Below are 11,425 nucleotides of genomic sequence, written 5' to 3' on the forward strand. Positions count from 1 at the left end.
TGGGGAGAAAATCGCTATCTGCTTACACTGCATTAGTTCCAAACAAACACTGAGTAGTTACATTTCTATTTACATTTATATACCAACAGTAGTTAACATTTCTGCATATACATTCTAAGATTTCACAGAGGTGGAAGTTACTAAAGAGAAAGCACATGTGCAACTTAGTGGATTGTACAGGCAGCAGTTATGTATAAAAATTTTGTCATTTCAGTAAGAGGTTGAGAATGGTATGTTTAAGGAGAGTATTTGGATAGTACTGTACAGTGAATATGTTTTAACCTTGTGATGAGCATGTACAACACCAGAATTGGTTAAGATGTTTAAGCAGTGGTTTAAAACTACTGAGTTTGTTTTAGAGTTTTATTTGCATGGGGATACTATTCCAGAGTTTAGCAACACAATGGGAGTACAGCGAGTCTCTTGCAACATTATTTGACTTATTTGTAAGTAATAAGACTTTGTCACTATAAAGGAGGTCCCCTGCTGGACAGCAGAGTAGTAAAAAGTTTTGCAGTGCAGAGCATTTTTTTCTGGATGATGAATGAGTTTGTGTACTGTGGTCAGTTGTGAATATGTTAGACAGTTGTGCAGTTCAAGCCAGTTTAATAGCTTTAAGCTAAGACGACAGTGGGTCCTATGAGGAGACTGGTGGCAAATTAATTAGCTACTTTATTGTACCAAGAGTTAAATATTGCTTATGTCTGTTAGGATAGAAGCAGCATATAAGACAGTCGGCAGTAAGAAGATGGTGGCTAATGTTTTTCTTGCAGTATCTGTAAGGACTCCATTGATCCTATAAATCTATATATATGTATCCCCTCACACAACTTGCCTCACTCAAAGGCTTTAAATCTGCTGCAAAAAAAAAAAACATTTTCTAAACAACCCCACCTGCTCTTGTACAACAAATTTCAAGCCACCATAATCCTTTCTATCCCGCTTCACATAAAATGTTTATTGCTACTTAAAATACAATCCTCATCAAACAGCTAAGAAGTGTATATTTTTGCTTTTCGCCTCTTGCTGATTGCCCTTCTATTTTTTATTTTTATCAGCTTCATTATTATATTGCAATTATTATATTTTATTCAGTATCACTATTACTATGAGTTAACTTTTTATACAACGACCCCTCATTAATATTCCAAAATATGCACGCTGATTGGTCAGCGTGCACGTTGTAAATCAGACTTATACTAATGGAAAAAGGTCCGGTCGCCCGGACTTTTTCCATTAGTATAAGTCTTTTTTTTACAACAATGGAGAACGCAAGATCTCCATTGCTGTTTAGACACTGTCTCTCTATGTTAAAGGAGTTTAACATAGCGAGACAGCTTTAAAAAAAATAACGGAGATCTTCCTTTCTGCGTTGCTTTTTTTAAAGCTGTCTCACTATGTTAAACTCCTTTAACATAGCAAGACAGCTTTAAAAAAAGCAATAGTGATTCTCCGTTACTTTTTTTAAAGCTGTCTCGCTATGTTAAACTCCTTTAACATAGCGAGACAGTTTGTAAAAAGCAACGGAGATCTTGCTTTCTCCATTGCTTCCACCCACAGCTCTGATGTACTGCGTAAGCATACGCATGCGCAGTACATCAGAACTGCCGCATAATACCAGACAGCTGCGGAAGGGCAGCAAGGAGGCATTATACAATGCCATTATTTAAGAAAAGTATTTTTTTTCTTAAATAATACCATTGTATAATAGCAATAACCCACTTCTGGGTGTGGGTAATGCTGGATTTACCCACGGTTGTCTTTGTTTGGCCACTCGGGCTTCGCCCTCGTGACCAAACCATACCAACCATGGGTAAATCCAGCATTACCCACACCCAGGTGTGGGTTATTGCTATATTATGTTGTAATATCTGTATTTCTTCTGATCATCATGGGTCATCATTTTTCTTTTGTAGAGTATGCATAGATGGCTTTAGGCACCAGCAACCCTGAGGTCGCTGGGGGCCCCCTGTTTCTGGGGGGGCCCCAACCACAGCGAGTTATGTCATCCTGATATTTTGAAACATGTCTGTCAAACCAACAAAATGTATTACAGCAATCTTGTATACTTGGAAACCAGGTGGATAATAACTCTTATTTGCATCTGCTATAAAATTCAAAGATATCTTTGGTTATAGTAACAGTGTTTTATCAAGTAACAGGCTTCACAATTTCATAAAATATTTTACCACTGATGTAGTGCCAAAAACCCTACTGGTGGACATTATCTCCACTAAAAGTAACAATATAGCCAGCATTAGATACCTGGAATACCCATGGCTGCAGGGAGCCCTTTAATTATCCTTGACTGTGTGGGGACCCCACAAAAGCTGCTCTTGGCTGGGGAAAAATGAGGATTAAAAATTTATTAATTTCATGATTATGCTCCTTAACCTGAACATGGCTGTGATATGACCCTGCAAGATAAGTATTAGAGAGCAAAACAGCCTAGAGTGACCCATCTCAGTGCGTACCTTGCATTTTAAGAAAAGCTGATGCCTCTAATCTTTAGGGATGGTTTTCTCTCTCAGGGAGGTTTATAAATACTGGCAGATCACCTGATACAATAACTCTCAACTTCTTTGCAGAAGAATTCAGCTCAATGTTAAAACTAATAGCAGAATAAAGTCCCAAACTCAAGAATGCACTTTAAATATTACTCTAATTCACTTAAAAAGTTAATATATTAACAACTTTTTTTGGACGATAACAAGTATAAAAGTCTGATGTCTGGATTTATTGACTCCCGGTAATTTTAAATTATTTACCAGCAAATCAAACTTTTTACAAAGGAAAGAGCAAAATTATGATCAAAATCAGGGAAGGTCAGTGAGGTAAATAAAAGTGATTTACCGCTGATGCTGCTTGATGACTGCTAAGCAGCAGTCACTGATCTGGTGTGGCAGTACCAGTGTTGCACAGTGTATTGCTATTTGCTGAAATAAGTACAAGACTAATATTGCTATGGCTTATGCTTGTGTTTGTAAACAATATCACTGATTTTTATCTGTGCACACACTCAGTAATACTAGGAAGGCACATATGTTATTCTTCTGGGTATCAATAAAAATACAGCTAACAAGTAATTATATTTCAAAAGTAAAGCATAAAATATATCATAAAACATTCAGACCCTTAGATCTTTTAGGAGTCTGGTGGCCCATACTCTCCAGACAGTATAAATGGATACAGGAGGCTCCCTTAATCACCCTTGACTGTATGGGGGCCCCACAAAAACTGTTACTGGTTGGTAAAAATGAGGAGAAAACATGTATTAATTTTCTGATTATGCTCTTTCACCTGAACAGGGCTGTGATACAACCTTGTTAGGATAATCAACTACAGCCATTTTAAAATCAGCCCTGCTTAGATATGTGTGTGAACAGAAAACTACTGCAGCTTACGGGTGGAGAGAGGCTGGGGGTTGTGTGCTTATTACTTCTTTAATTTTTCATTACAGTCAAACCTTAGAGGTGTGTACAAGAGTTACGTATAGCTTATATGTGGCCTAAGGGCAGTGCGGTTATTGTTTGTTTTACTTTTCTGACAGACCTCACAGGTCTACAAAAAAGGTTACTATAACTTCTGTATAGGCAGTTTACTGTCTAGGATCAATATAGTACAATACGTTACTGTAATTATTTTTTTCACTTTCATCACAGCCATATTTCAGGCATGTATAATGGTGGCTGCCTTTGGGGGCTACAAGTGAGGAGTGAGGAGGCATGCTATGCGTATGTATGTCAGCAGTCACTTGAAATACATGACTGTGGCAATTTGTACCTCTGCTATCAGCCCAATCTAACACCAGTAGCATGCTTAGACGGTGACTTTCTTTTTTGGGGGGGATGTTAGGAAGGCAGGCAGTATTCTGGGATAGACCTGTGTATCCTCACAACAATTGGAGCGTTAGTTTATTGTGAGGCACTATTTTGTCAGCTTTGAATATTTAGCCTTGGGCACAACTTAATATCTTCAACCAGTAAAAAGGTAAAAAAATGGAAGAGTGGGGAAAGAACCAAAGAACCAATAAAGCACAATTTTCCCCAATGGTACAGGATCCAATGAAGGCTGTCCCACAAAAGTAATAGTCCACAAATAATCCAAATATAATCCAAAAACGTACAAGATTAGGTAGTGCGTATAAGATTTATTAGCGATACAAAAGAGTTTAAAAATTCGCTTTCATTTCCAACACAGGAAACTTCATCAGAATAAAATGCCTTTGTTCTGACCAACTTTTTATACCTTAGTTAATTATGTTTAATTTAACACCTTAATTGAATAACTGCATTTAAAGAGACAAAATAATAATTTTTACATATACCTATTTCCATAAAAACAGGTATTACAAAATTTGTACAGCAGCAAAATGTATATATATATATATATATATATATATATATATATATATATATATATATAAATAACAAATAAAAAACATTTCATAGTAATTATCTATTGAGTCAAGTGTATATAATATTGTGTAATATATAAAATGTATAAGTCTATATTAATCAAAATTTCTATACATCAGTCTAGTATATGAATGTGTAAGAAGTTGTATAAATGCTATAAAACTATCCATACTCCATAAAAGTAAATGTTGATGAAACGGAGTATATTGTTCAATAAATAACTGATCAAATAGTAAAATTCAAATGTTTTAATAAATATCGTAAAAGAAAATAAACATTATTAAAATTGTATATTTCATTTTATTTCTTTGTGTTTTTGTTTTTACTTTGTTTTATTCTGTTTGCCCTTAGTTTTAGGGCAGGTAAAAGGGACACATGGTCATTCATCCCTGGGGGTGTATTGGAGTCTAGTCTCAGTTGCCAAATCAATTCCCGGTAACTGAGTTGGTTCTCCCAACCCCCCCCCCTCTATTATTCCTAGGTACTGTTTCCAAAATCCAAAACTTAAAGTAAGCTCCCTTGCAAGAAAGTGTATGGCGGTAAAGGGCATTAGTCTCCTTCTTCTTGTTTACATTGTACATGTGTTCGTAGATTCTCTGTCGTAGATGTCTTTCTGTTTTACCCACATAGTGTCCCCAACATAAAGTACAATAAGCCAAATATACTACCCCACTAGTGTAGCATGTACAGCATTGTTTCCCTTTAAACTTGATGGGAATAGTTGGTAACTGTAGTTCCTCTTTGTTGGCTATAAATGTACATTGGGGACATCTTTCACATCGAAAGGTACCTTTCTTCCTTTTGTCTTTCACTTGCTTCTTTCTCTCAAAAGAATTAGAAAAACATGCCTTTCTAAAGTGGAAAAACCTTTTTTATCTACTATGTTTGGTATTCCCAAGATTCACAAAAGTGTTGAAAATCCACCTTTGAGGCCTATTGTAACATCAGAAGGCTCAAAAACACAACCACGGGCTATTTATATTGATAGTAAATTAAAGCCTTTTTATAAACTATATACACACATTTTAATTGATTCTTGGGATTTACTAAGCAAAATTAATCAATTACCATTTCAATCACATTATTCATTTCTAACAATAGATGTCAAAGATTTATTTTCTGTGATTCCGCATAATATAGGACTTGAATGGTTTGAATATATGTTAATAGAATTAAAATTTTTAAATGACAATGAATTTAGATTAATCTTGGAAAATATAGAAATAGTACTAAAGAATAATTTTATTTATTTCCAGGATGAAATTTATCAACAATTAGATGGTGTGGCAATGGGGGCAGCTTGTGCCCCCATTTATGCCAACATTGTTATGCTTTTTTGGGAAAAACATTTTGTTTTCAATTCACCATTCATGGTCAATATAGTCAAATACTTTCGCTTTTTGGATGACATACTGATAGTGTAGAATGGTACACAAGATGAGGCATTAAGGGCACTGGATCACTTTAACAACTCTACTACATTTCTTCAGTTTACATATGAATTAAATATGGAAAGAATACACTTCTTAGATATTACTATTAGAAAAGACTATGAACATGGAATATATGTATCTAAGATATTTAGAAAGGCATGTTTTTCTAATTCTTACCTCCATTATTGTACTAACCACCCACCTTTACAAAAGAGGAACATTATCAAGGGACAAATGGTCAGAGTGGCCCGAATGACATCAAGATACACCGAGTTTATCGAAGAAATAGAATATGTACACAAACTATTTTTAGAGAGGGGCTATCCTGATTCCATTATTACTCCCTTAAAGGAAGAAGTGACTAAAGGGTGGGGAATCAAATACATTCCTTTACTCAACAAGGAGGTTAGGACAGACAATGTGTTAAATGTTAACACCGAGTCTATCAATTATGAAGCTGGTAACACTACTACTACTAACACCAATACTCCCTTTCTTGTTATGACATACAATATTAACACTAATTTAATAAGGAAAACTATTAACAGGACATGGGAGTTTTTTAAGAGTATGCCCAATAGATCAGGAATATTCGATAGACGTATATGTTATAGTTTCAGAAGGGGACCTAACCTAAAAGCTATTTTTGAGAGAAAGAAGGAAGTGAAAGACAAAAGGAAGAAAGGTACCTTTCGATGTGAAAGATGTCCCCAATGTACATTTATAGCCAACAAAGAGGAACTACAGTTACCAACTATTCCCATCAAGTTTAAAGGGAAACAATACTGTACATGCTACACTAGTGGGGTAGTATATTTGGCTTATTGTACTTTATGTTGGGGACACTATGTGGGTAAAACAGAAAGACATCTACGACAGAGAATGTACGAACACATGTACGATGTAAACAAGAAGAAGGAGACTAATGCCCTTTACCGCCATACACTTTCTTGCAAGGGAGCTTACTTTAAGTTTTGGATTTTGGAAACAGTACCTAGGAACAATAGAGGGGGGGGATTGGGAGAACCAACTCAGTTACCGGGAATTGATTTGGCAACTGAGACTAGACTCCAATACACCCCCAGGGATGAATGACCATGTGTCCCTTTTACCTGCCCTAAAACTAAGGGCAAACAGAATAAAACAAAGTAAAAACAAAAACACAAAGAAATAAAATGAAATATACAATTTTAATAATGTTTATTTTCTTTTAAGATATTTATTAAAACATTTGAATTTTACTATTTGATCAATTATTTATTGAACAATATACTCTGTTTCATCAACATTTACTTTTATGGAGTATGGATAGTTTTATAACATTTATACAACTTCTTACACATTCATATACTAGACTGATGTATAGAAATTTTGATTAATATAGACTTATACATTTTTTATATTACACAATATTATATACACTTGACTCAATAGATAATTACTATGAAATGTTTTTTATTTGTTATTTATATATATATATATTTTTTGCTGCTGTACAAATTTTGTAATACCTGTTTTTATGGAAATAGGTATATGTAAAAATTATTGTTTTGTCTCTTTAAATGCAGTTATTCAATTAAGGTGTTAAATTAAACCTAATTAACTAGGGTACAAAAAGTTGGTCAGGACAAAGGCATTTTATTCTGATGAAGTTTCCCGTGTTGGAAATGAAAGCGAATTTTTAAACTCTTTTGTATCGCTAATAAATCTTATACGCACTACCTAATCTTGTACGTTTTTGGATTATATTTGGATTATTTGTGGACTATTACTTTTGTGGGACAGCCTTCATTGGATCCTGTACCATTGGGGAAAATTGTGCTTTACAGCTTAATATCTTCTTTGAAAGCCAAAAAAAAAAATAAAATAAGAATGAAATTCTTTTTACTCATGATTTTAGTTTAGGCCTCCATTGGATTAAAAGGATGGGAAAATGCTGTAAAGTGCATCCCAGAACATCTGTAACCCTATGGACCCTGGCTTATTTGCATTATTTCCTAAATCGTTACTACTGTGCTGTCCTGGTTAAGAAAGGTGTGTTGAAAGGATGCCAGAAAAATTAAAGCTGAACAGAAACACTGAATTTTTCTTTGATCATAATTCCTGTTTATTCAGTCATTGAATGAAAAGGTTGTATAAAAAGGAAAAAAAAAAACTTAAAAATGCATTTCAGAGAATATAGAAAATTATGGTGTCTTTGAAAAGCTGAAGAATAAGGAAAATTTTGAGAAAAGAAAGACAAAAAATAAAGTAATGTGCATCATATGGGGAGCCCAACATGGAGGGGAAACAGAGAGGAGTAATGAAGGGTGTGTGTGTGTGTGTGTGTGTGTGTGTGTGTGTGTGTGTGTGTGGATGTATGTGTGGAGGGGGTCGAAACAGTAGACCTAGGATGCATTTCACCCAATTCCAGACAATTACATAGAGTGATGTATCATTGTTGCAACTAAATGCCAGTAACTGTAAATGTCCCTTTGTGGGATAGGCCAACATAGTACGTTATATTGACCTGTTGTAATGCAAGAGCACTATAGCTACAGGTCAGTCTGTATGTACTACTCCTAAAAGTTTGCAACATGAACTAAAGGATTCCTTAGGAAGGGTGGCAGTGACAGGGTGATACTTACACTGGAAGTGCCTGGGGCCCCCCAACTTGACATTTTCTGGGGGCCCCCAAAATACTAACACCGGCCCTGAGTGTATGTGTATGTTTTTTCTTAGTATTATACAGTGTTTGTGGAGCTTTTCTCCGGGGGCCTCCACTGAAAATGGATCACTGACCCAGTGGCTTCTCCCAGTTAACAAATGTCAATCAATCAATAAATAAAGGGAGCCTAGTTTCCGGTGTGTTGATTTAACTGTGTGCAGTATATGGTGGTCATATTTCAGACTGTCATTTCTTCTTCTTCTGGCTTTTTCCCAGTTAGGGGTCGCCACAGTGGATCACCTGTCCGCTCATGATTGGCAGTGGAGTTTTACGGTGCTGAGGTGCCAGCCTGGCGCCCAACCTTCCACAGAAGGCACACTCACACCTAGTGCCAATTTGGAGTATCCAATCCACCTACAGCATGTCTTTGGGATGTGGGAGGAAACCGGAGCACCCGAAGGAAACCCACGTGACCACAGGGAGGACATGCAGACTCCGCACAGACGGCACCCCAGCCGAGAATCGAACCGGAGAACCTCTTGCTGTGAGGCGGCAACGCTAACTGCTGCACCACCGTGGCCGCCCAGACTGTCATTTATAACAAGTCCTTGCCATGTACCTCTTTAATACTTTGATTACTGCTGATGTCACTCCGAACTGTGAGACATACAACATCTTAACACCCAATACTTCAAAGTTTATTTTATTTAGGTGTTTACACCCAATATTTCAAAGTTTATTTTATTTAGGTAACGCCTAAATAAAATAAACTTTGAAATATTGGGTGTTAAGATGTTGACATATGTCTCAGTTCGGAGTGACATCAGCAGTGATCAAAGTATAATAATAAACTTTGAAATATTGGGTGTTAAGATGTTGACATATGTCTCACAGTTCGGAGTGACATCAGCAGTGATCAAAGTATTAAAGAGGTACAGGGCAAGGACTTCACTACTCCTCTCAAATGACCCTGATTTTGCCAAATATTTTACCATGTTCCTCGCACATTTTTTTTTTCTGGTAAATCACTGCGGTTTAAAGTCAGTCAGTAATACACGGCAATAGAGGTTAAGACTTCTTACTGTTCAGAACATATTGACCTGTTGCTATATTCAGTTTTAACCGAATTACAGTACTATTTTAGAAGTTGACAGCAACTGTCACCTTACTTAATACTGCAGAGTATGTCATTCTCTTTAACTTTTTTTAGTTTCTTAGTAGTACCTAAAAGGAAAATGTTTCCAGTGATTCGTTAGATGCCATTACTCTGCTAGATTATCCAAATCCCAGAGAATCACTCACCTGTTGCATCGTGCCATCTTCTTGGAGAAACTGTGCAAAGCTTCGTCCCGTTTCAGAAGGAAATCCCGAACTTTGAGCCTTTTCGTGGCTTTGGGTTGGTACAGCGGATGTGCAAACAGTAACCGTAGTTTTGATAACTTTGGCAGTACGGCGCTACTCGGTCCCTGTGTACCCTTCTTATAACCATCGTCCAGAGTAAAATTTAGTCCCGTTGGCACTGCTTCCTGCTTTTCCTCACAGAGGCACCCGGCTCCAATTAGGCGAGCTTTAATCTCTGGTAAAAGTACGAAATATAGATCGGCGCTGAGCAGGGTAACGCACAGAAGCGTGATAACAAGCCTGTCTTTCCTCATGACTGTACCCTGTAGGAGTCACTGAGTGATTCCGGTCTCTTTCTAACAGAGAAAGATAATGAAATCACTCCTTCGCACTCTCTATGCTTCCGTCTGAGTAAATGAAGAGCCGTGTAGCTTATCAGGTGAGGCATAGTTCCAAGGCGATGGTGTTGGCTACTTGTTTTAAACACGTCGTTACAAAACAAACAGCCTTTAGGTTCAACTTTTCAGAGACACGTCTGTCTGGGACAGGGTTAATGGGCAGGGTAACCAGTAATTGTGAAATTTAGGTTGGCGTTACTGTTGACTTAGAAACCGTGTACGTTGGATTTGTGAGCGCAGTTTTAATAAAAGCCTACGCGACATACCCAACTCATCAAATTATAACTGTCTAGCAAAACGTAATTGTATGTGTGGTGCAAGCTTTCGAGTGCGTCTGTGTCTCGACCTATTAATTATAGAGTTTTATGAAAAAAACATTTTGATGCAAGTTTTTTAAAGTTTTAACGGTTAAATATTATAGCACGGTATTTTGCCACAAAGGTAATAACTAGTTCCTGAACCACGTAATGTGATAGTATGTTTTAAACTAATCTGTCTAATTTTAAAGAGCTGTATTCAAATTCTTGCCTGTACCTTACTTTACAATTTCAAGGGAATGCTGTCAGTCATTTTCCTAAGCATATCTCTCAACCTTCCATCTCCAAAATGAGGAACATTTGCCCTCATAATGTGGAGCAAATGGGCAAAATGTGGAACACATACTAACAACTTCAACAAGGAAGGCCATAGGATGGTTAAAATATGCTGGTTTTGCTTATGAAAAAAGATCTTTTAATGAATGAATTTGATTCTTTTGTAGTTACTATAGGTATCAGTTAAAAAATTCCTAACACAATGTGACAGACCCTTTCACATAGCCGGCTTTAGGCACCAGCGAACCCTGTGGTCGCTGGGGGCCCCCAACCACAGCAAGTTATTTTATCTTGATATTTTGTAATGTATGTAAAACAAACAAAAGCTAGTACAGCAATTTTGTATACATAATAAACCAGGTGGGTAATAACTCTTATTTATATTTCCTTTAAAATTCAAAGATATTTCTGGTTATAGTAACAGTGTTTTATCAAGTAGTAGACTTCACAATCCCATTAAATATTTTACCACTGACATAGTGCCTCTGGTTAACCCTGCTTGGTGGACCTTCTCACCATTAAACCAACAACATAGCCAGCTTTAAATATCTGCAATACCAGTGGCTGCAAGGGGGCCCCTTAATCATCCTTGACT

At 36.5% G+C, this 11,425-nt stretch overlaps 1 protein-coding gene across 1 annotated transcript in view; it reads right to left on the reverse strand.

Annotated features, from left to right (window-relative positions):
* FAM20A (FAM20A golgi associated secretory pathway pseudokinase) overlaps positions 1-10,425 on the reverse strand; it is a 1,212,293-nt gene extending 1,201,868 nt beyond the window's left edge. The window contains exon 1 of the mRNA XM_044085124.1: positions 9,801-10,425. Coding sequence (XP_043941059.1) covers positions 9,801-10,153 — 353 coding nt within the window. The 5' untranslated portion in view covers positions 10,154-10,425. The remainder of the gene's footprint in view (positions 1-9,800) is intronic.
* Between the last annotated feature and the right edge of the window lie 1,000 nt (positions 10,426-11,425).

The sequence above is a fragment of the Protopterus annectens genome, chromosome 10.part0, assembly GCF_019279795.1.
Source record: "Protopterus annectens isolate FY-2018-M chromosome 10.part0, PAN1.0, whole genome shotgun sequence".
Lineage (NCBI taxonomy): Eukaryota > Metazoa > Chordata > Ceratodontiformes > Protopteridae > Protopterus > Protopterus annectens.